The sequence below is a fragment of the Strigops habroptila genome, chromosome 10 (assembly GCF_004027225.2).
Source record: "Strigops habroptila isolate Jane chromosome 10, bStrHab1.2.pri, whole genome shotgun sequence".
In the NCBI taxonomy this organism is placed as follows: Eukaryota; Metazoa; Chordata; class Aves; order Psittaciformes; family Psittacidae; genus Strigops; species Strigops habroptila.
In genome coordinates, this window is record NC_046359.1 from 865,036 (window position 1) to 891,316 (window position 26,281).

Below are 26,281 nucleotides of genomic sequence, written 5' to 3' on the forward strand. Positions count from 1 at the left end.
GAAGTATTATGGTTATTTACTGCACCAGCAAGTTTGTCATATATTATGTATAAAATTGATTGTCAGTGAAATACATTTTAGTGGCTTCAGTGGAACAGCACCAGAGAGGAGCTGAATTTCAACTCATTCTGTCAGTTCAGTACCAGACTATTAGCAGTAGACTAATGACATATGCACATAAATGTTCTGTCTGTGGAGAAGGCCGCACTCCTCATATTCTGGGTTTTCTTTTGTCCTGTAGACTGGCTGAGCTTTTAGTGAACGTTAACCTGGAATGCACATAATGCCATGGCACTTGAAAGGGATTGCAGTCAGAAAGGCCCTTCCAGTCAGACAAATTATGTTCTATGTAAAAATTAAGATAGACAAGCCTAAAATAACATCAGAAGGGGTATGGATTTTTCTTTACAAGGTGTTATGGTCCATTAGTTAACCAGTCGTACTAGACAACTTAGAAACAAAATATGCCTTGCATGAATTGTGGATCCACAAGATCTTATATTATCTTAGTCAACTTAACAGGGAAAATTATTTGTAAAATCACCTAATATTTATCATATGTTAAGGAAATGCCAGGTTTGTACAGGCTGCCTGCCCCATAATTTTTCACCTACTAGTTTAATAACAGACTACCTTAAAATTCAGGTATTTAATTTTCTTTCTATTAGAATGGTAAATAGACCTCTTCAGTGTGTCGTTTTCTGTACCTCTTCCAGTCCATGGATTGGAATTGCATGAGGTCTCTCTGCTGGAACTCCCATTCAGACTTCTAAAAATTTCATAGGATTAACAGGATGTTTCAACACAAACATCTGTGCACCAAGAAAGTTTTCAGCGGTGCTGGGCATACAAGAAAACTTGTACCTTTTTATCTGTGTCAACATTCAACTTGTATCAATTTAGCATATCTGTATGTGGATATGCATGGGTCTAAATATGTTCACTTTATAAATGATTTTACTTAAACTGATCCAGTCCTTGTCTATATACATGACCTGCCTTGTGAGGCCAGGAGTTAGTAGAGTTCTGAGCAAGGGTAAGGTTTCCCTACCTTTGAAAAAAATTAATTACATTGAACTGCAGGGATCTGACCCGGGCAAAATAATGTGATTTTAACCATGCTTTGTCTTGAATCGAATAGAATTCTGCTTGGATCCAGGTGTAATATCCCATGCTGAGACATCTGACTTCCATGGAATTCAGCTGTGCAAAATGAAGGTGGCTCTGTTTTGTCCCTTAGCCAAAAGGCGATCTCTCTTCAATGCTGCTTTAGAAAGGAACAATTATTTAACCTGTTTCCATTAAAAAAAAAAAAAAAAGGAAAAGGAAAAAGAAGATGTTCTGTGCTTTCTGTGCTTTCCTCAGATGCTAATTCTGCTAACTGCACTCTGATTTACGTTCAGCATGTCAGGATAATGGGGATGGAAAACCCAGGACACACTTCTCAGTTGCATAAATACATTGTAAAACATTCTGAAAGTTTTCAGTATGTCTCCAGCAATGGATCATTAAACAAGAGGAATAAACAAAGAAGGGACCTGCAACCTGACCTCCGCATAATATACTGATGACTGCCAGCTACATTCATAAATTTACAGGCACTGGGTTTTATCACCATATGTGACTCAAGGTTGCAGTTCATATTTACTGTGCAGTTCATGGGAAAATGAAGACTCTGACATCTTGCGTTGTATTTTAGGAGTTGAAGTGAGTGGGATCTGTGCTTGAGAATGGTTAGGACCACTTCCCCTCCTGGTACATCATGTGTGTAGGCGAGACTTTATATAGACTTTTGCTTTCTGTTTTGGGAGAAAACAACTATTTACTGTGGTGCACAGCTAACATGCATGGAACTGTCTCAGCTCTCCTGAGCTTTCCCCTCAGGAAAGGGCAACTGTCTAAAAAGAGAAATGGAGTGGGTGTAGATTTATGTAGGGTATCTTTTTTTCTCTTGTTAACACCATTAAGACCTATGAACTAAGACAGACAGCATTTGTATACCCCAGTGATAGGAAAATCCTATATAGCACAGTTCTCTAAATGACCTTAGAGAAAATACTAAAGCATAATGCCAAGCTGGATTTTGTGAATCATACCCCACAACCAAAGGCATCTGCCTCGCAGCCAAAGAGCCCAGCAGATGCTATTTGCCACAAATGCACTCCTGCATGGCCCAGTGCTGATCCTTGCACTGACCTAGGGTTTTAGAGGGTCATCTCGGCGTTCCAGCCCGGCTCGCAGAGATGCCAGGGACCATGAAAGAGACAGTCGGGGCCCTCTGGGCAGGCCATGTTTTGGAAATGTGTATATCCTTCCAGTGTCAATGGTCTTCTTGGGTTGCTTATTTTTTTCTACGCTCAAATACTACCAAAACCCACTGTAAAATTAAGTCATTTTTCTCCCAGTAAGTAACGTACCAGTAAAGGTCTCATTACTGGCTCTCCCACATCAACTTTGTGGCTTCTATACAGGAATATAATTCAGTGAGCCACAGAACCATGAAAATAGCTGAAGTACTTTTCTTTTAAATGGATTTTCTTTACAGATGATTTATTTTCCTGGCCATTTCTGTGAAAGCTTCTGTCAGCCCAATTTAATTGGATTGTAGCTGAAAACAGTAATATTACATTTACATTAGCTTTAAAAGTCTCTGCATTTTTTCCCCTGCAGCCCATCTGGCTTTAATGCTGCTGAATTCTAATTTAATAAAGTTTTTTCATTTTAACTAACTAAATGTGCTGCATTAATGATCTTCAGTATTAAGCAGGTAGTTAGAAAAAGTGTAATATTGATGTTTAGTCTTGGTAAAAGTCTTTTCACAAGAACCATATGACATTCCTGCTTTAGTTCATATAATTGCTTTAGTTTCCTTAAGTATGGGTATTGCAACTGAATGAACCTGAGCTAAACATGATGTGGATCAGCACCAAAAGCCCCCCGGTCTAGCATGGTTGAAGGACACTGGTTCCCCTGGCCACCAGCAAGCAAAGGAATGACACATGAGAATTTTAAAAGCAGAATGAGACTCATAGATTGGCACTTGATTTAAATAATCACCATGTAGAGATCAAATGCCATGTGCATGGGAGGAGCTTGAGTCAAAGCTCACCAGGCTTTCTGCCTCATTAAAAGCAGACTTCTCCAGGGAGATGTTAGCAGGTTACTAGATCAGAATTCCCCTACAGCATACTGGTGAGGGTGCAGAACCTGACCATTTATAACCCTCCCCATCCACAGCAATGCACTCGGTTGTATGGAAGTTAAACAGGGATGATACATTTCCCAACATCAAGGATGGCTTTAGAAAAGAATGGTATGTAAAACCTATTAAGAAAAAAGTTACATCCAGTTTGGAGAATGAAAGACAGTGGCTGATTCGTAAGGTTCAAAACAAAACCCCCAGACAACTGCTGGGGAGGGATGTGGTTGGAATGCATATGGGCATGAAATTGGATCTACTTGTATCTTTGAACTAGTCACCTTTTTGATATTATGTCTAAAGCTCAGGGCCCAACAATCAAAGTCATTGTCCACTGAACACATCCTTGGTTGTGAGGTTTCATGAACCTCTTGGCTGGCTGCTCTTTCCCAGCAGAGCAGGTTGTGTGCTTTGCCATTCCCATGTGCTTGCCTATGGCTGCTGCTTGTGAGCCCTGCAGACTCTACCACCTGATTGACCCTTACAAGGGGACGCAGCTTGTACAAGCACTGCAAGGCTGATCTGTGCCACGCTGCCTCTGAGGTACCTTTTTGAGGAGGAAAAAGCTGGTAGACCCCGTGTACAGAGATCCAAGGGGCAACCTTTTCCTCTTCTGTCCCTACCTCCTCACTCCCTGGTGTCTTGGGGAGCAGCCACTGTCCATCCCCCCAGAGAGCTGGGGAGCAGCTAGTCATTCCTGGCTGAGCCCAGGTCCTTTCCAGGGCCAGCAGATAGATGCAGCCACACACGTGCTTGGAAGCACCAAACTAGAGGTTTTGGTCTGCTTTCCTGGGGGAAATGGGCTTGTGTGGTAATGCTCAAGTATGGTGGCCTCTAGCTGCAGTTCCTGAGCCCGCGGGGAGCTGGCAGCAGACCTGGCAGGGGAGAAGCATCCTGAGTCAGTGCTCTGCTAGTGCTCATGTGTATATGCAGCCAGACAGACCCTGACAGAGCCGACAGGGAGGGGACATTGCTCCCCCGTTAAACCTCTGGAGAATTCAGGTGGCAGAGGTGGATGCTGCACCAGTGCCACTTCTGAGGAAATTTTCAGCTGGCGTTTGCATTTTATTGCAAGTAAGAACTGTGAGCAAAAGCCACAAATCTACAGAAAAGCCAGGCTGTACAAAAAGCAGAATATTTATTTTATGCCCTTGCTTAGGACACTTAACCGGTTGTGGGCTTTTCTGGTGAACTGGCAAAGATGCAGGCCATGATCACACGCATAGCTGTAGTAATGGTAGGTGCAAAAAATACCAAAAAAATTCCACGATAGAAAACTCCCTGCAGCAGCTGGAAGCAGCAGACTGAAGGTAGCAGGAAGAGTTTGCCAACCAGGAGCGCAGCTGAGCAGGATGCCCTCATGTCTTTTGTAGCACCCTCCCTCCCACATCTCTCCAGATGAAACGTGGAAATCCTGCCTTGGGGATAATAACACTTCCTTAGGACCACTGAGGGGTGCTCCCATGCTGTAATCATAGATGCTGTAAAGTGCTGCAGATGGAAAGTGGTTATTAGCTCAATATTTGCAAAATGGGAATAATAAGCTTCTTGCAGAAGACTATTCAGGGAGCACAGTGCAGGAAAGAACCCCCACCAAGGAAAGGAAAGCGCATCTGCCACTGGCCCCTTATTCTGTTACTCTGCAGACACTGATGAATTAAGTGTACAGTGCCGTGCTGTGCAGAAAAAGTGGAACAGACACAGGGAGATGTCTGACATATATTTTGAGGTGTATTTAATATTGTAGTGCTTCCGGATTCCACTAGCATGCTAGGGGTTTTGGCCTCAAACCAATGTTTGCATCAGTACCATGTGTCTCTGGAACAGCAGTGCTTACTTTAGAGCTGCCTATGCAAATAGTTTCCATTATAACCCCTTGTTTTCACATGCTTCTTATATTTTATTTTATTTTGAAAATCCTCTTTTGAGTCAAAAATTTCCATCCTGTATCTTTGCCAAAAGGTGAACTTACCCCCTCACCCTTTTTCATAAGCTTGGGGGAACAACCTTTCAGATGTTTTTGAGTCATGGGAGAGTGGAAAAAATTCATTTTCCCAGTAGGGTAAAAAAAGGTCCACATTTTCATGGTAGTAGAAACATAGGGGGAAATTAAACTGAAGGCTGAAACTTGTATTACGATCTAGAGATTTCTGTAGTAAACCAGCTTTATAGGGAATTACTTTGATTTGCCAGAGGCAGAGATTATTCTGATTTTTGGCAGTTAATCAGGCACAGGTCTAGGTTTCAAGCTTTGCCGGCATCCAGGATATTGTTTAAGGAAGTGTCTTTTCAGCTGCCCATTTAAAGAGGAATGAGGCAGTCCCCTGTGGTCTTCTGCCCTTCAGAGTTCATTATAGTCCAGCAATACATTTAAATTCATTCTAAAATCTGATTGAATGGAGAGGAACGAGACAAACAGTTGTGCCAAACACTTGCAAATTTTTTTCTCAATTTCACTCAAGCCGGCAAGTGCAAATGGAAGTGCTGAAGTCATGGACAGGCTCAAGCACTTTGAAAGGGCTGAAGTACATGACAGGGTATGTGCACACAACTGGCTCGAGCAATTGAGAAACTTCATTCAATATGCTTGCCAAATATCTTGTTGATGTCTTTTTTTTCACCCTCACATAGGCAAGGAACCATCAGTGTAAAAATCTAGCTACACTGAAACAATTAACGAACAGAGGAGGAAAGAAAGAAGTAAAGAAAGAAGTAGGCATCTAACCATCATGCTGATCAGTGATCTTGCAGCTCTATGCTGCTTCCTATTACTGTTTTTTCCTGGTGAGAGCTGTAGCTGGTACCCTACTGGTAGTTTCCCCTCCATGTGTTCTAGAAAATACACAAGATGTGAATGACTAATGGGCTAACAGTATTGCTGTGTCCTTCAGATTCGTATTTTCTGGCTTTTTTGCAACTTTTAGCTACGCAGCCTGTGCATTTCATTAAACCTTTTGCTTTCTATCATTCAAAACCTGCTTTAAGTGTACGTACATTTGGCAAAGGCATCCAAAATGATGTGTTTATTTTGCTTTGGTGCCAAAAAGCAGTGATTCATTAAAGAGCTTGGAGCTGTAGAGGGAAAGCTGCAGCCAGCAACCACCACACAGCCCTCAGGAGCAGAAAGCTGTGTTTTCCTAAGGAAAATGGTTAGTGCAGCTGGACTAGTGTCATGGCTGGCTTGTCTGAAGTGAGCAGGCACTGCTGGACAGGCTGGAAAGCGCAGAGTTCTGGATAACTGGGCTTTACTGCAGCAGCAGCAGCCAGGAGGCATCCAGAGGCTGCCATTAAGCCCAGACAGGAGAGAGAAAAAAAGCCTAAGGGGAGCTGGTCCAGCTGGTAGGAGTCTTTCCTTGAAACGATGAAATAGGGAGCTCCTGTTCTGTGGCCACTGCTATGATGAATGCAATGAAAGGTGCAACAGGCCTTGCAAGAAGATGTGGAGAAGGAAAGGTGGTGTCCTCCAGCTGCCTTTAGCTGCACTGTCTCATTTTCTTTGCTGGGGACACACCAGCTTGTATAAGTAAAGGGGCCTGTCCGCTCTGTTGTAACTACTGATAGGAACTTGCAGTGACTAAAGCCTTTGAAAACCTGGCAGAAACCTGACTCTTGAGGAACTCTACACTCGTTTTTACATCATTGCTTTCTTTTTCCCCAGTGGCTTGAACTAGGACAGGCAGAATGCTATTTATAATTTTTAATGTAGTCCTTTTTGTCTTTCATCATAAATCTGGAACCCTGGACAAAATTGATATCTGGTGACAAATACACACTTGGTCGGAAAATTTCTGATGGTTGTTTTCTGCCTGGAAAGGAAATGCTGTCCTGTACTGTCACAGCACTGCTGCTCCATGGAGAAACACAACGTAACAGGAGGTGCTGGGATCAAGGAGTCAGTATGAAGCACAAAGGAAACAACCGCGTATGAGCACTATTAATATCAAGAATTCTTGTTATTAACAGTCATAAACATGTAGAAGAATTTCTGAAAATTTGAAGTTTAAAATTTAAACCAAGGCTGTTGCATTTAAACTATTAAGTATTAGGGTGAGGCCTTACAGACTTTGGGTATATGTCATGCCATCTACTGGGGCTCCTTCAGCTTTTTTCAGGAATATCTGGTCTACAGTTAGGGACACAATGTGATCTAATATGTCAGATCCCCTTGGTGCTTTAAACAAGGACAGAAGGTAGCTTTTTCCAGCATCAACTGCACAGTGCTTAGCCCTTCTTAAAATAAGGTCCTTGCTCTGAAGAACACACATTTCTTACAGCATATTAATTATCAGTAAATTCAAATTAAAAAAGCCCAACACTGTTAGTGTCAGAAGGGTCTGATTAATCAGGGTCTGAGTCTTTCTGCTGACCTTTCATAATCTTGCACAAGAAATTCTCCAAGACCTGGATTACACCACTTCTGCTACTCACATCATAAGTCTTTAGGCAGCCGATGATAACTTTTAAAAGAGTAGATGTGAAAATAATACCCTAAATAATTAATGAAATACTCAAGGTCTGTGAGAAAAGGAAGGCTCATGAATAGGCCAGGCTTGCTAAAGGAAAGCAAGGAAACTGACTCCAGATCTTTGCAAGTGATGTAAACAAACATGAGCAACAACCAGGGGATGGAGAAAAGTCAAAGAACTCTGAGAGACACAAAGTTTTAGAATTTGCCTTTAAGGAAGATTAGGGAAAGAAAATACTTGAAGGATATTGTGGAACAGAACTGAGGTGGAGTTGAAGTGTGTGGAAGTTGAAATGTTAGAAGAAGTCGCAGTGGGGAAGCAGGGCAGTTTCTGACTCTGAGGAGAGCATGCAGGAGACGAGTGGATCTGCTTTCCATGACTCCTGAAATATTTGTGTTGGGACTATTTTCCTTCCATTTTCTGCCTTTCAGCCACACACATTATCTAAATTACCTTAAAAGCTCAGGATATGCAGTACCACAAGAAACTGCAAACTGTTATTAAAATGAAAATGGAGATTTTTCAACATGCTTGCAATGTTCAAGTCTGTAGAAGCCTTTCCTAGAACAACTTACCAAGCAGTTACAGTACAAGCAAGAGTACCATTGCGTTAAAGTACACAACAAAAGTCACCCATGATAAACCCACACAAGCATATCTATAAGCATTCATTGCTAACCATTTAAAATCATAACAATGCAGCTATTGTGAAAGTATCCTCTATGTACATATGGCACTCCTGAGTCAGAGAGCACAAAAAGAGGCCCGTGGCTGAGAGCCCATAGCACGCAGCCTGGACAATAAATTATTGAGCTGCTGTTGCTATGAATTGTTTACCTGCTTCCCAGTGTCCAAGTGAAATTAGCTTACAAACTGTTGTGGTGAATAATTTAGAGTAGCAAACAAGTTTTGCAAGAGCATAACCTATTTGCAGATAATTTGAGAGCAGAAAGAAAACCTATCTGTGCCAAATCACCAGGAATGAACTTGCCCAACTGTACTCCTTTCCCACCTGTGACAACAAAGAGCTGGTAAGAATAAATAAGAACAGATATTGAAACAGGAATTGAGATCACCTGAGGCCCTCAGACCTTCTATTGGTAAGGGTCCCAATACCAGCGTCCCAGTACAGTCTTCATCTGAAGAAGCAAAACTCATTCATCCAAGAAATGTCTGCTATATGTTTTAATCATAATAGCCCTCATATGTATATTAACTCTTCCGGCCCGAAGCTTCAAACCCCTAGCTTCCAAATTCAGAGACTGAACTACAGAAGCTCTTCTCAGTTATTCTGGTTAGAATCCCTTCCATTCTACTGTGTAGACAGTATGTACAGTGGGTTTTTTTGAGGGAGGAAGGCTTGTGATGATCACTTGCAAAGATAGCAGCTCTTTTTGTAAGATTTCAAACTTCTTTTTTTGCACTATACTTGTTCATTGGAAGTGGGAGAGGACACTGGCAAGAACTAAGCATTGCTAAGACATTAAAAGTAAAAAAGGATGCATAAAAATATTTTTAAATATTTCAAATGAGAGAAGAATCTAGGGTTATTACAGAATTCCCTGGTTATTAAAGGGAAATGGCCTACATTCCCAATACAATGCCAGTATAGTTCATTAATACAGCCTGTGATTTTATTTAGACAGTGCCTGTTTAAGAACTGCATTTCCCAGAACACAGAATTAGCTCAACCGCAGTTGATGTTCTGGTCTTAAGCAAACAAATTGATTTTGGTATTGCCCTCCCCAAACTCTTCCCATATGTTACTGCAAGTTCTCTACAGGGAGGTACAAATTCAATGTCACTGTTACAAACCTTAGCATGACCCATGACTAAAAAAATTACTCAGGTTCTTGCATGTGTTTGCTCATATTATAACTGAATACTAAATGTATTTTGCGTGGGTGCTCAGATGGGAACATCAGTAGGATGCTAGAATCCCTTGTATGTGAAGGCAATTGCATAAATATAGCTCTACATACAAGAAATGTAATATGTCTTTGCTTTCAACAGTCCAGTTTCTCTCATATGTCACATTTTGGTAGATGTCTTTTTGTACTCTGTTGAGGAGTCAGGGTTCATTCCATCGCATTGGTGATTCGTAAGCCAAATTCTTAAACCAAACGGCTTAAATAGCAGGATCTAAGCAGAAGAGTGCTTTTTATTTTACTAATTTGATGATCATTAATGACTGTGAGTAGTCTGAGATGTGTACATTGCCCCTTTGCATCTTAAGGCTGGAAATAAAGCTGGAAGAGAAATAACTGTTGTATGGACCAGTACTACTTTATGTATTCAACTCGTATTCCCTGTTCAGGGAATTCATGTTTTTGCCCATTTTACAAAAGCTGAATAAAGAATCTATGATGATAACATTGGATGCTCCCAGTATCTTGTCTGTCATTAATAAAAGTGTCCTTAATAAGACCTTTAAATTTTCTAATTCAAATAAGTTATAACTTGTTTACAAGCTGCTCTTTTGGGTAAACTTTTAGAAGCAGAAACTTCATTTTCTTATTCTACACAGCATGATGCCTGTAATCTGTTAGTGCTATAAATTAGCATTTATATTTCCTACTAAAACTGCCATCCCCTACTTTCTAAAGCAGAAATCATATCTAATTAGCTCTGCAACATACCACTAAGCATCGCTGCGGTATGAAGACAGGACCCTTAAAAATGAGGTGGCTGCAGAGAAAACATATGAAAGGGAGTCACCAGCATCAGTTAACTTAGGAATTAAAAACCCCAAACAAACCCAACAACCAAACCAAAAGAAATTGGCAACTAATTCAACTACACTGGAGGATGTGATAACTATACCCATTTTATCAGCTCGCAAATCAACCTTGAGGAGTTTATTACTTCACAGGAATTGTTGCAGACAGATGATATGTACTTTTGCATTGTAAACTTGGCTTTTATGCAGCAGGGGAACACAAATTCCTTTGATAAAATTAATGAGATTCACTGGAGGCAGACAGGAACACTTTTATGTTCCTGTTTACAAGGGATTCGAAAGTGGTAACTTGAGTTTGTCAAAACAAACCCTTTAAAAATCATTTTTCAAGGTAAGAAAAATAAATGTGGGGAATCGATGCAAAAAACTCTTCTGAGAAATGTGACAGGAATCCATTGTTCAACATGCCACCCTTCTGAAAGCCTTTTCTTGGATAGACCATCTACCTTCGCTTCAACTCCCCCTAGTGCCTCTGTTACCCGCCTCACTCGTTTGTGCTTTTTTTTCTTCTTTTGACCCTATTAAAACTTACTTGTTTGAAATAACTGAGTTTATTAAATATTCCATATAACTCTGTGGCTGCCTTGTCCTCATGATTACTCTGGTAATATTTACTCCATCTAAAATTGCTGCTAGTGGTGATTTATTTAGTCTTTTAAGGCTGTTTGAAGTAATACTGCTCTAGATTGCTGATGAAAACACTGAAGAGCCTCCCCGCAGCTCCCCAACAGAAACGCCCTCATTAAATGTTAGTGCTATTTGGACAACTGATCTGCTTTTCATTTAGTTCTTCATCTGCTTGTGCTTTATTAACTTTGTGTTGTCCTCACTTTTGCTCTCCTACTAAGTCAAGTACCTAGCGGAAGTCTATTATGCTCAAGCCCGTACCTCTGGCAATTTGATGTGTAATCGTATAAAACAAGGAAATAAAAGACCTGTTTACCAAGACCTATTTTCTATAAACCCCATGAAGATTAGCGTTAGTTGTGGTGTTCTCTATTCACCATGTATTAGCTGATGACCACATCTCTTCTGCCTATAACCGATGCCAGGCTACTCAGACTGCAGCTACTTGTGGTGCTCTGTTTGGTCCCTGAGTATCAGCCTCAAACTAACACAATTCTCCATCTCTTCAGATGTCACCACAAGGCCAACACATACAAAGATCAGTGGGTCAGAAATCTCTTCAGCCAACCTCTCTAGGATTTACAAGCCAGTCAAAACCATGGTAATTTCCCCATATGTCTTGCTAATAAATCATAGAATCATAGAAAGGTTTGTGTTGGAAGGGACCTTAATGATCATGTAGTTCCAACCCCTCTGCGGGGACACCTTCCACTGGACCGGCTTGCTCAAAGCCCCAACCAACCTGGCCTTAAACACTTCCAGGAATGGGCATTATGTTCTTTAGAGGAGCCTTGAGTGTCCTGTGATGCATATGCATCTCCCTGCTTGTTTCCAGATACTGCACAGTACTAGCTGCTAGGCACTTGAGCTTTTATTGGCTTTTTGTTGGTTTTGGGGTTTTTTTTCACTACTGGTAACAGTTATCTGCTCTAGCATTAAGCTTGTACCACTGCTTAGATTACGGTTATGCATCAAAAAACCCTAGCAAAAGAAACCTTTGTTCCTTTTGCCCTTGTGCTATGCACTGTCTGTGTTTCTCCCCACCTTCCCCATCAGATTATCCAATTTATTACGTCCCTTCTTGTCTCTTGTTATGGCAGAGCGCTGTCTAGGTGCTACTGTCTAGGCTATCTTCTTTCTTTCAAAAGGAAGATCATGCACCTGTGAGGAAGGCGAGGGTCGGACTCTTCCTCAGACCTCTGCCACAGTGAACAAGGGCTCGTAGGGGCCCCGCAGGCTGCCCCGCCCGGGCGTTCCTTTTCCAATTGTGACGGTAGCAAAGCCCTGAAAACTGCTCGCAGAGGAGAAGCGCCTCCCGTGGGATTGCTGCCTGCAGCTGCCATAGGTTTTCCCTGTACCTTCCGAGAGGATGAGAAGGGCTGGAAATAACGTTTTATCTGGCCCAACGTTTTGGGTTTCGTAGAAGGGTGGGGGTTAGGCGGGGATTCGCCGGTTAAGCACCGACTTCTCCAATTTCCCTATAATTAAGAGTGGATTTTATTTTTATTTTTTGTTTTCTTACTTATTAAGGACTTTTCACGGTCCCTCCTGCGCCGCTGACCCGCAGCAGAGACCCGGGCAGGGAGCGGCGCGGCGGAGCAGAGCGCGCCCCCCGCCGCCTGGCAGGGCGGGGCGAGAAGGCGGGGCGGGGGGGGCGCGGCGCTGCGGCCGTAGCCCCGCTCCGACCGGTGGCCCGGCAGCGCGGCGGTATGACAGGCAGCCGCCGGCCCGCAGCCGGCCCCCGCCAGCCGGCGGGCGGCGCGGCCGGGAGCGCGGCCCCGGCGGAAAGTGCGATGGCCCCCCGGGAACAGCCGCGGCGGAGGCTGGGCGCCCGGTGGGCGGCGTGATCGCCCCCCGGCCAAGCCATGGGCCAGACCTCGGTATCCACGCTGCCCGAGCCGGCCGGCGGTGAGTACCGGGAGGCGCCGACGGGCAGGACAGCGCGGCCGGGCTCCGCCGGGGCGCGGCGAGGCGAGGACGGGGAGCTCCCGGCGGCGGTGGGGGCAGCGGTGGGGGCAGCCCGCGGTCCCCGGGCCGGGGTCCGGTGCCCGGGCTCCCCGGCGCGCTGCGGTCGCCGCCCGCCTGTTGCCTCGGGCCGCCGCGGGGATGGTGGCGGGGGAGACGCGGCCGGTTCCCGCGCTGCCCTCCCGGCTCGGCAGCTCCGGGGGTCGAGGGGCTCCGCGGTGCCCCGCAGCTCGCCGGAGGCATTGGGGCTCTTTTTCCTCTTTAATAAATAAATAAGTACGGATTGGGGGGGGGAAAAGAGGGGGAAGGAAAGGAGCTCTGGCACCTCGCCCAGCAGTGCGGCTAGTAACCCGCCCATCTGGTTGCTTTTGGCTCTAGGACGTTCTATGTGTAAGCAGACTATTCAAAATAAATAAATAGCGTGTGAGTGGAACTTCCCCCCCCCGTAAAGCAGCCCGAGCTGTTTGCAGCGTTTTGGAGATAGTACGAGCTACTTGGAAGGCAGTTTGGAGGCATGTTAGGATAACCCGGTGTGTTTTAGTTACTGAAAAACAGAGCGGGTAACTTCCCACAATAATAGGATGTAGAATCTAAATTAACTCCAGCGAGGTTTGAAGTTTCCTGTGAAAATGTCACTGCATGCATGTTTTTCCTCAATGCCTGTTTCCTTTGCGTCCATTAGAACAAAATAAGCAAATCCTGTTGTAGACTTTAATTCTGAAGGCTGAACTTTGTTCTTAATTTGCTTGTTGCTGTTAATGTGAAAATGTTTTGTCAAATAGGAGACAGCACAACAAACTTTCTTTTTCGCCTCCTTTTTTTTTTTTCTTCACTGGTGTTTCAAAGAATAGTGTTAGTAACAACACATACATTTTCAGAGAAGCTCCATTATGTTGCCAGCAGTGCAACTTCCCAGTCATACCACCCCAGTCAAAGTCTTGGATGATTTCTTCTCCTGCCAAACATTGCATAAAAGAGAAATTTGACCATTCCCAATAAATTTCACCATCCTGTTGAAGGCTTCAACCAGCATTAGAATTATGTCAAGGTAGGCGTTGGGAAACAGATGTAAGGAAACAGATGGACTGGTTAAAAGTTTTTGTTAAACTTCCTGTACAAAAATGTATCCAAACTTTTATGTGCAGACTGCATTGTGAGGATTTTGCCTGGGAAGGGGGGGGCATATCTTGACTAATCATAGCTGTGATGCCTGCGTTCCTTTGGCAGAATGCTAATGGACAACAGTTGCACTGGATTTCTAGTTTTACCTAAAAGAAAAAAGTCACCATTGAATTCTGTCCCAACTGAAACCAGTGTTTTCAGTCAGGAGCAATAACAGACAGTTATTTGAAGATCTAAGTTATGGTGATGCTACCTCAATATTGCCAAATAAACTCCAGTTATCACCATTTTAAGAGTACTGCACTTGTGATGAGACACTGGTATTGCCTTCAGGAGGTTTCACAGGAGAGCAATCCCACTACACTTACAGCCCTGTTGAAGTTGTTGGGAGAGTATATCCTCAACAAGAAGCCGCGGGGGCAGGTAGGTTTCTGGGTAGCATGGATTCTTGGGGGTACAGTACTTTGCTTTCTCTAGTGTGCTGTGCTGGTATGGTCTGAACACTTAATACGTTGTGAAATTTGGGATTAGGGTCCAGCTCTGATCAGGGCAGGAGAATGACTCCCATTGGTTACAGTTCAGATGGGTTACCCCTTAGGCAAGTAGGCCTAAAATCTTCATTGATTTTGGCATGACAGCCAACTACAAGCCATTTAAGTCTTTGACAGCTGCTAGAGATTAGAGTTGAAGGAGATCCCTGTCTTGCATACGCAGGGGCTACAAATCTGTTCTAGTGCTAAGGAATCAATAGTGCATTCAGGTCCCCAGTGAGCCACACAAAAGCAGCTGTGAGAAGTTACTTGCCTGTTTGCTCCCTTGTTTTTCCCCCAGCCATGCCAGCCTGTGAGGGCTGGGATTCTGCCCTCTGATCCCTGCTGTGCTGCTACAGGGCTATTGGCTGGGCATGGGCAGGGCACCTCTAGTAAATCGTCACGGGGCTGGGTGGGCTGATAAGGCGAACATTGTTTGATGTAGAAAAGTGAAAGAAAAGATTTTTCTTGAAAGTCACAGAGTGTTAGAAGAGATTAAAATATATGCATAATACAATACTCGGTATGGACCCCAGCCAATGTCCTGTGGGCTTTTTTAAGACTTTATATAAAAAATTTTACTCTTGCAAAGGGAAATATGTACTGGCGTACTGAAACAGACCAATGTCCTAATGACACTTTCCCATTGGGTTAAGTGCAAGACTGAGGCCTAAGCATAAAAACTCCCAAGTCCTTCTCCACTGGGCAAGTGTACTCATACCAGATGGATTAGAGTGCCTATAAAGAGAGGAAGAATTGGATTTTCATGCCCCGTTGGAACTTTCTTTAGTAGCAATGCCGTTGTGTTAGAGTTTACCATCAGCTGCAAGTGAGGGGGTGTTGAAGTATTTTGGACAGGAGGATCAGGACTTTAATCGTCTCCCATAACTATGAGCCGTAGATGAACAGCAAAGCAAGTCTTAGCTGCTGTGGACACCCACCAGGCAATCCTTTGCTTCTTTTCTGTTCCAGCTTTTCATTCATTTAGATAAATTTTCTAAAGCTTGTTGTTACTTGTCATGGTTAGCAAATGCGAACAGTGATCGTGAGAGAAGCTTGGGAAAACAGTATAGACAGTATAGATATGTGGAAAAGGAGGAGTGCATACTGTCCTTGTTCATCTTCCTTCCTTTTCTGTGATTTTCCCACGCCTGGCAGGACTTGATTAACATTCTCTCTCCCCATTCATTGGCTGGAGTTCAGTGCTTTTGGGGGTTATCAGCTGCCATGTGCAAAGGCTATCACTTCTGCTTTCTGATATACAGCTTATCAAAGGGCAGCAGAGCTGTGTGCTTTTTTCAGTCTTTTTTCTTCTTTTTGGATTTGTTCTTGGGTAGTTCAGTACCAGCCACAGTACTGGGAAAGCCAAGTCCTCAAGTGGAAGCATGATCAGTGTACTGGGAAGATAACATTTAAAAGCAGACCTAGTTAGGTGGCAAAAGATTTTTGTTGTTTCTTGAATAGCGATGCCTTGTTGGGAATGAAACTTGCAGTGAAAACACACCTACCAATGTTCCTAGGAAGAGGTCAGGCAGTTCAGCATGAAGTCTGTGGAGTGCAGCAGGAAGGTATGTGGAGGGGAAGGACAAGCTGCAAAAGGAAGGTCTCAGGAACCTCTTGCCCCAATGGTCAGGGTGCTCACCAGAGCCAGTTGAAGCCTGAGGTCAGATCCCTGTGCTGGCCTGCAGCTCCAAGTACATAATCCATGGGTCTGTTTACTCGAGGGTGGGGCGGGGGGAGTTCCTCTCATCATATACTTCTTACAGAAACAAAGCACAAACTGTCAGGCTTGCTTTTCATCCTATTACAGACCCAAAGTTTTTTAAGGACGTGAAAATGTACTTGGACAGCACAGGAAAACCATTTCCCACCAAGCTCCCCCCATGAGATGAAAGCAGTCACTGGTAGGATCCTGTTGTTTGTTGACCTTGGCACTCAGTGAAATGATTCTCATAGGTCAGAACTGAGCATGTTTCTCAGACTGCTCTTTTTCATCTCTCCCAGCTCTATGGGATTTCCTGTTCATTGACAAGGGAACAGCAGCATCACCTGTGACTGTGCAAAGGAGTTTTTGATTGCCCTAACTGGGCAACTTTGGGCAACTGAGTAATCCCGAAATGAAGTGGAAAACTAATATTTTTTTTTTCAAGCAGCTCCAGGTGTTGGTAAACAAACTAATTGCTTGTCAGCACAGCAATTTCAGGACTTGTCTAGGAAGAGACTTTATTCCAGTAATGCTCTTTGGTAGTAGCTACTTGTGAGCCTTACTGAAGGTGCTCCTTCTAGGGTGAGCACCTCTGTTCCTGAGGAGCTGGACATGGAGGTACTCAACCACAGAATTAAATTCTTATCCTGACTCAGTGCACTACAAATCTGAATGTGCAGACAAGCCCTTACAGTTATAATTCTTAATGAGTTTGAAAATGAATTTGATTTTTCTCCTCCAGTTTCTCTTCCTTTCAAAAGGGGAAGAACTTTGACATCATTGCACTTTACAGGGGTCATCTCAAAGCATTTATAGGTGTGGTGAGCTACTCACAACGTACCTGTTAGCTTGTCATTTCAATTTATTAGTGCACTTGAGAGAGTGGAGAGCAAAGATACCGAGCTGAAGTGTCAAGTCCCATTTGATGTGAAGCCCTAAATGACTCGTTCACAGTCGCAAAGGATGTTCTGTTCAGAGAGCCTCATCTTTCTTATTTTTTCTCAAGGGTCAAATTCCGAAAGGGGGCTTTGAGGTTGAACCCTTGTAACACTGCATTGAAAATCCTGTTTCTTTTTTTTCCCTTCTTTATGGTTTTGTATGTTATGGAAGAGTTGTAAGTACAATGCAAAGTGAATTCTTTTTCAGTTGCTGCTAAATTTACATCCAAAACTTTTCAGGTTTTGTGAATCTTCAACATGGGAAACTCTTTCCTCATCCTACTGATGTTGTCAGATGGGGGCTACAATTGCGACAGCTCCAGCATTTGGGTTAATTAAGTAGGCAACTTGCTGCAGACTTCTGGCTGATTGGGTGGATATTTTAGGTACACAGTCAAAGGCATTAAAAGCCCATGTTTTCAGACAATGGGTAGTCACAGATTTACCTGCTACTAATGGGAAATACAAGAGCTCTTTAAAAACTTGGTCCTTGTTTGTCTTGAGCTGAAATATCAAAAGTAATAGCAACTGCTGAAAGCGTAGATCTCTGCACCCAAAACCATGATCCTGATTTGTGCTGTTGGGGGGGGTCCAAGTGTGGGCATGTGGGATGAATCACTATTTATAGAGGAAAAGTAGTACACACTTTTAAATATAACATGCTTATATAAAATGTATTTCTGTGTTCATGGGTGCTGCTGTGTACTCTGTTGTCTGCCAGAGCAAAACTGTGCCCCTGCTGCCATAGCAGTTGCTGTTGGTTGGCCCAAACTGAGCTCCTCAGCTGCAGAGGAGGTTGCAATCTGAGCCTTCTAAGGATCATGGCTGAGCAGAGATCTTGTGAGGATATGGAGGACCAGCCACACCACAGGAACCGCATGTGAACCACAGGAACATCTGTATGTGAAAATAAAGGCTCTACAGGTGCCAAATCAGTTTCTCACCTCTTCTCATGCTGAGGCTGCTTCAAAGAATGAGCGTGGATTCCCCTCATTTAGCTGGCAGGGTGTGTGACCTTTCCTGTCAGCTGTGCTGGCTGAGATGCCTTCATGCACTGATGTTTGGTAGCCACTAATCACCTGTTTGCAGTGTTAATCATCAGCTTCCTCATCTGCCACGAGGAGGAAAGCTGGCTCCCAGGAGGTCAGTGTGGGCAGGGTGGCAGAGCCCCGTGTGCTGGCTGGGTTTGTGTAGGGTTGTCTTCTCAGATGACCACCCTGATACTTCCCCCAGATTAAAGGCTGACAGGAGATCTTGTTTCTTCCTGAGCCCCCTGTGCTAAGCCTCACTGACAGCGGATCCCACTCCATTGGATCTCAGCCACCTCTTGGCTCAGTTGTCCTTCCTTCCTAGATCCTCTTCGTCAGCTTTCTTATTGCTTGTAGGTAGTACTGCCTTGTCCTTAGGTGGTGTTTTCTGTTACAGATTTCAAAACAATTTTGAGTCTTTTTGTACAGTTTTTCTTAATTTAAATGGGAAAACTGAGACCAAGGAGGCAGGTCAGCACCTAAGACAAAGTCAGGAGGAAACCAAAGAGCTCCCAAGTCCTCATAAGTGTTTGAGCTGGATCACAGTCCTGCCTGTGAAAAGCAGAAGAGACTTGGACGTTTGTATCATTCTTTATATGTTTTCATGTACTTAAAGTTGTCCTTTATTCATTTTGGACACTGATGCTTTTTGAGATTTAAAAAATGAAACAATAACATTGCTTAAAAATGCTTCTGAATCAGTGCTGCATTTGAATTTTTCACTTTAGTGCATTGTTTTAAAACATAACTATGATGATTAAAGAAGTAGAGTGCACTTAATCCCTTGGGTCAATCACTGATGGATTTTTAAAAAATACTTCAGCAAACAGTCTGCTTCCAGAACTTATTTCTGGCCATTGTGTTTAAATTTTAGCAATGGCTAGAAAAATGTTTCTGACCCACAGAAATACCCCAGCCAGCTGCCATACAGTTCCATATGGAGAACTCATTCCTGAAGTGTCCATTCATTGCCTTCTCTAGTTGACGTAAGGGGGATTCCTGGTAGGAAAGGATTTTCATTCAAGTAGGTCTGGGCAGGGCAGAGGTGTAGGAAGAAAGAGTGAAGGTAGTTTGCTGGTGACAATAAAATGTCTCTAGTGACAGGCAGTGGTGGCTCTGGTCTGTTTTGCCTGCAGCAGATCCCAAGAGCGAGGCCAACTGCTGGAGATAGCAGCCAGGGCATAGGCGTATGTCATCGAGGAAAGAGGCAGTTCAGTTTTGTCTGTGTCCCTGAGTAGCCAGAATTCAGTTTTTCCCATGCTGCTGAAAGGCCTTCAGTCAGGTCTGGTTTCAAGCCACATAAAGATTTTGAAGTTAAAAATATGTGCAAAACTGAAGAAGGAAGAGAAAGGGAATATGAGTACAAACCATCAGCAGGAGAGGTGGGCAGACAGCGAGGGGGTTTTAGATTTTATTTTTATGTCCTCAAAACAATATCAAAGGCAAAGAACAAATCTGAGTCATTTTTATCCTCCCTTATGTGAACTCTACAACCTCTAGGCTGTCAAGTGTATTTTTAGGCAAATGTAAAATTATGGTGAGGCTCCAGAGTGTGTTATTTCCTGCAGTGCTCTATGGTAGAAATGATTCAGTAAGAACTAGGTGGGAAGGTCACTGAACATCCAAGTGATGTCGGGTGTGAAGATAGACTGTTTCTCACTGTCTCTGACCAGAATCAGGTGGATGTCCTCTCTTTTGTTTTTGTTTGTTTGGTTTTGGGGTTTTTTTCCTATTTTGCTCTGGATTTAATTATTACAATATGTGGATCAATTTAACCTCACCTATTTGCAGTCCACAAAGTGGTTTGGACTAACAGTCTGCACAAAGCAATTACCTCTGTTCATCACGTGGAGACTCATTATTAGGAAATTTGGTTTAAGACTTGAGTTTCTTGCAGGCTTTATACAAGATCGCTGCATAGGAATGCATTTCTTCTGTCCCTGACTTGGTTTTCAGGCACTTGGAAATAAGGTCTCTGTCAAAAGTGAAAGTCTTATTTACCTTTATGTTATCTCACTGCTTTGAACAGCTGTGATGATCAGTGTAAGCGGGGGAAAAAAGCTAGGGAGGAATGAGTGTCTAGGTTACTCCATCATTTTATGTTTTGGGTATACTGTCAGGTTGCATGCAAGTAAACTGGGAAAAAAATGGGAAGATAATGACTTGCTGTCAGTTTTGTATTGATAAAGGTTTGACTAAGTACATGTTGGTTAACATTCTTCTATATAATACTGTAGAACTGTGGTAACACTTTGTTACTTGGCAGATAGGAGTATTAATGCAGAATTCTGTGTCAATGATAGTTTTGTGAAAATGAAGTTTTATATGAAAAGATGTAAACAGTAAGGGGTGTGTTGCCACCTTTTCCTCCGATTCCTGCTTTGGTTTCATATGAATTGGAGTGATGTTTGCTGAGCAGAGTTAGACTGTGATACAGCTGTCGTAACATTTGAAAGTGTGTGAGCAAAACCAGATCTGCTCCTAAAGATCAGCCTGCATCCCTCACCCCTGAGAATGTGGGGGTTTTCTTATTAGTGTTGCAAGATGTCTTCACTCTGACCAGCTGCCCAAACCATCAGCAGAGCCTAGTCGTGTGGGTGGACCATCCTCCTTTCAGTATTATTTAAGCCTTTTTGTGTTTTCTGGGTCTGAATGTTCTAATGTGTTGCCCAGTAAAAGCCCGAGAATGGTGCAGAGACCTCAGATGCTGGTTGGGCTTTTAAGCCTGGGCTATCACTGCTCTGTTTGAACAAATCACATAGTTTACAGTCTAGAAATAATTATTGAAAACTATTGACAATCTCTAATGTTTATTGATTTAAGCTAACTAGGTAATTTGCAAAATTAGGGTAACTGATAGACCATGAAAATTGATGTTTTCACTGCAATCATATAATCTACATTTTCTGCTTAAATCGCTGCTGTCAAGACTTAGAGGCAGACTGGGAAGTTGCCACCCCTGATTGTATTTCTGAGGTTTGCAACGCAGAACTTTGTTGATGCATGCTAAAATTACTGTTGTTTTGCTTGACCTTTTCTGCTGAAGAAGGCAGGACTCTTCTTGCCTTCTGCCTGCATGGCTGTATGGCAGGCAACAGAAAACAATTTGGATCCAACTTCTGCTTGGTAGCCAACTGAACTAAGTAAAATAGCACTTGTCGTGAGTGAAATTGGGTCTGAATGCCCAGAAAACTTGACAGGAGGGCAGCCTGGCACTGAAGAGGATAGCGTGTTGAAGGAACAAACCACGGCAGTGGAAGCTGGCCTTGCAGTCCAGCTCAGCCTGCTGCAGTCACATGTACCAGTGATTTTCCCTCTCAAACCAGGAGCTGGAAAGCCAGCAGCGTGCTCCAGTGCCCATGCCTGCATCATTGGCAGACTGCAACCTCTGATGATGCAGTGCAAGTCAGTGTGTGTTTTTGTATGGATGCCAAAAGGCATAGCAGTTGATGGAAGAGTCACAATGCTGTTATGTGACAGGTTATGTCTGTCCATGCCCCAAATCAGTTTTTGCGGATAGTGTTGGAAGTGAGATGCTGGAGATACTCCTAATAAGCATTTGCCCATGAAGCCCTGATAAGCCTCAACATGGCTTGGAGATCTCCCACTTCTACTGTCTAAGGGATGCACAGAGATTTCTAATGCTCAGGCACCAAACCAGTGAAGTTCAAAGCAGCAGAATCCTGAGTTAAAAATGTGGTGTGACCATGAGTAGTGAGGGATGGTCTGGTTTCTCCCAGTTGCTTTCCTTGCTTATAACCCCCAGAGATCAGCTTATCTGAAGCATTTATGTCATAACAAGCATTATAAAGTCACCCAGGCTGAAAACTTCAGGCTTTTTTTCCGTCTTCCTCTCACCCTCACCCCCCGATCCTGGATGAATCAACAAAGAAATGACACTTCCATTGCATTCTTATGAAACACAGACTCAGTGGGATACAGTCAAGTAGTTTGAGTCACGTTACCACTTAAAGTTGTTGTAAGCTAGCTGGAAATGATTTCTAGATACTAGCTGTCTTTACAAGGAGAAGAAAAAACCCCAAACAGTTCATTGCCAAGAAATTGGACATGTTTAAATTATACATATATAATGTGTTATAATTTATTTCATTGATAATAATTCAAAACTGGCTGTGTGTTTCCTTTCCTGTAAATTCATTCAATGTGTCTGAAGATTACTGGTTTGTTCATGGAGTTTTATGGATTTATTGCATTTCTGAGGGGAAGGAAGTGTTGGTTTTGGCATGGATGCTAGGAATACGCTTGTTCTGAAAATGTGAAGCAGTGTTCTAGTGCACTGCTAATCTGGCCTCTTTTATGTTGATACAGAGAAGGGTGTAGTGGTTTTCCTGCCCTACACATTATGCCCCCATGCATGGTTCACCTCTTTTGATGCATTGTTCAAGTGATTGATAAAAAGAAGAAAAACATTAGTATTAATAATTCATATTAAAAATCGGTACATGATTTAAAACAATTGCACTAATTGCAGAGTGGTTCCTGTGCTTGAATTCTTGAAATGAAAAGTTTTAGAAGGCTAGTCTGACTCTTAAAAGAAGACACCAGGTTTGATTTCTTGGGAAGAAAATACTGTTGATGTTTCTTACTTGAATATTGCTGCTTTTGACATATGGAACTAGGGCATGGAAGAAATACATAAAGCCTCACGGTGAGACATGAAAGAGCCTGTATGTGCAAGGGAGTGAACAATAAAATGGACAGCTAAGACTGTGGATAAAGCCAGCTTGTCAGGAGCTGGACCAGGACCAAACAGAAATGAAAAATGGTTTATAGTTGGAGGAGAAAGTCATGGAGAGTAGCAGAACATGAGCCAGCAGGAAACAGAGAGAGATGTTAACTATAAAGCATTGCAGAAACTACGTGACTATGATGCTCGGCTTTTAAAGCCTTTTGTTGGACAATACCATCATGTAACTGTGTTGTGTTATAGAGAGAACATGATTCTGAAGAGAGGAAGAAAGTTTTTATTGGAAAGTTTGGGGGAATTCACAGAGACCTGAAGCTGAAAAAACCAAATATCTTGGACACATACAGCGACACCTCTCTCTTAACTCCCCTCTGGCACTGCTCCTCCTGCTGATTTGATTTTCCCATCACTACTGGAGGCAGAGGAGGAGAAGAGGAGGAGGGCATATTTCAGCTAGACCCAGCAAGACAAACAGTTTGCTTTTAAAGCATTTGACGCACCTGGAAACTCTGTAGCTTAGTTTGAAATGCAGAATAAAAGATGTGTTGAAAAGTATTTAATGTCAGTGTTGGATCTCTAGGATCATGTCTTTTTGAAAGGAGAAGAGGAAAAAAGAATGTACCTTTCTAGCTGTCATCTATGAAGGATGAAAAATATAGAGCTCTTGAGAATATAGAGCTAGGCCATTAGAAAGTATCCAAAAGCTAAGCATTATTGAAAAATTATTTTCAATACATTTTTAAACCAAAAAGCAAGGGTTTGTGACTTTGCAGGTTTCTATAGTTAGCAGAAGCTGGACACAAAATTTTATTTATAGCACTGCATACTATATCTAATGCATAGATCGATTATTAGTTTGGAAATGGCTGCAGTGGCTGAAGATGCACACGCTGATGCTTTCCTTCCCTTAGGCAGAAGTTACCCCTCTCCCCCAGCTCAGCCCTACCAACATGCAAGCCTTTCTCAGCCGCTTCAGTGCAAAATCTGTCAGCATGTAAGACTGAAGGCCATGGCTTATCACCCTGGCATGATCAGGAAGGGTTCACGTCTCCTGGCTCTGAACTCTTCTGTGAGCACTGATCAGTCCTGAGAACAGTCTTGTGTGATAATTTAATAGTGTGACCCCCTCACCTTGCTGCAGACCTGAAAGCCACAGACCAAGGAAATAAGTGAGCACAAATGAACAAAGTCAGGCTGTGGATTTTTGTGTTTGTACCTTTCAACTAGCTGTCCTTAAGGGATCTGTTTGTCGAGAAAACATCTGTGTCTCTCTGTTGCTCAGCCTACAGTGCGTTCTGGGTTTTCTCAACCGCAGAAGAAAAGCGTTGCAAGAAACATCCCCAGAAGAGGAGATGAACAAAAAAAAACCCAAAACCCGTAAAAAAAAATGAAGTCCTTCATTAAGCATGTTCACTGTGGTGGAGGAATACAGCTGAAGACAGCGAGCTATCCTGCTGCTGTGCCTAACTCATCCTTTAGCTTTTTGAGGGGAGCAGCCTCAAAAAGGCTGAGCAGTCCTCAGCCCCTGCCTGCGTATGGTTTAGCAGATAACATCATTGCACCCTGACAGTCCCTGGATGGGAATGCTACTCTTAAGCACATTTGGCAACTTGTTTTTTCTCTGAGGGCATGTTTTGGGGCAGAACTGAGCACCAGTGAGCACAGAAGTGTTGGTGTCACAGACCAGTTGGTTTTTTACATCACACTCTCCACCCTCCTCAAGAATTGATGCACTCTCTGTATGTATGGGGCCAGAGGTTTCTTCATTTCAATTTAACTTTTTTTAGTCTTCATGCAGTAAATTCCACATAAGAGTGAGGGGAGGAGGGAGGAAGAACAGATGCAGCACTGCTAATTAAATTAGCCATTTCTTAAAAACAAATAAATACCAGGCAGTTCAATCTCATTAAAAAAAATACCAGCAGGGAGCCCATTCTTTCTGGTTTAAGTGCTCACTTGCATGCCCAGATGTCAATGTGGGGAAAACTTGCAAATCTAAAGCAGCTTGTTTTTGTCTTTCTCTGTGTATTTCTTTACAATTCAATCTTTGCACCTACCAGTTGTTTGGTTTTTTGGGTTTTTTTGGGTTTTTTTTTAGTTAGTTTTTTGTTTTGTTTTTTAATATATGAGGTGGTAGCAAAAGTTTTTGAGACAAACAAAAAAAGGTCATTATTGAGGGGTGGGGAGAAAAGAGTGTGTTTGGGGCAAGAGAGAAGGAAAAAAAAGTTCAGGAAGTCCTGAGGTGGTGCAAGAGGTTGACCCTTCAAGGAGATGGGTAGCGTACTGAGAAGTCTTTTATGAGGACATTCATTAGCCCTCTGTGGCCCAGCAGCTTGCTGTGAAGTTCTGTAAGGAAGCCAACCATTAGTATAACTCAGTGCCGTTATTGTTGGTATCATAATGATGGGGTTTTTTATGACATATTTGCAGGAACATTTTTTTTCTAACCCAAGAATTATGGCTGAAGTCCCACTGAGAGACACACATATGTGTACATATACTTGCACAAGTTTTTAGCATCAGATTATGGTTACGTTATATTTTGCTGTAAGTTTTCATAGCATAATTTTCAATAAAACTGTGACAATTTTTCAAATTATTTCTTGTATCTTATCAGTTAAAATAGAGAAGCCAGAGCTCTAGTAGCAGCAACTGTTTGCAGTTGGAGAATGGGTACACACCGTCAGTGGACATGAGAGGAGCTGAGAGACAGAGCAACGCTCCCCGGAGCTCCCTGATACTAAAGCTAGGATAGGGGTAGGTTAAGAGCCCCTTCAATAACAGGGATTTGCTCTGAGTCTCCCTAGTTCTGGGTAAGTGCCATAAGAGGTAAAAGGGATCCTTCAGTTTTGTGAATACAGATGTTGCTGTAATTGTCTGAAAAGAGACCCACCCATGTTAAAATGCAAGTCAGTGAAATGATTGATGAGAACTTTTACTTGCACAAAAACCTACACTAATGTTTTTAGTTAATGTCCTTCCACCATTTTCACCAATTACTCACCTGTTCCTACTGGCAAGTAGTTTTGTACTTATAAAAATAACGATCAGATACACCCCAAAGAAGTACTTTGACCATATAAAATTGATTACATTCTTTTCAACAGCTTGACTGAAGCACAGCAAGGACAGTATTCTGCCACCGTATGTTTAGCTCTGGAGTAAAGAAAATGTATGTGCTATAGTAATGCATTGTTCTTTTCCACTCAAACCTTTGATTCCTAGGTGGGTTAAAAGACAGAAGTTTAAAGTT

General features: G+C 42.8%; 1 protein-coding gene across 5 annotated transcripts in view; it reads left to right on the forward strand.

The window, feature by feature from the left end:
- Positions 1-26,281, forward strand: part of PHACTR2 (phosphatase and actin regulator 2) — a 133,974-nt gene that overhangs the window by 46,115 nt on the left and 61,578 nt on the right. For 2 of the 5 annotated variants that reach the window (XM_030499586.1, XM_030499589.1), the window contains exon 1: positions 12,665-12,940. The exons of the other annotated variants lie outside the window; for them this stretch is intronic. In XM_030499586.1, the coding sequence (XP_030355446.1) occupies positions 12,898-12,940 (43 nt within the window). In that variant the 5' untranslated portion in view covers positions 12,665-12,897. Of the gene's footprint in view, positions 1-12,664; positions 12,941-26,281 lie in introns of those variants that run through there. 5 annotated transcript variants of the gene reach the window in all.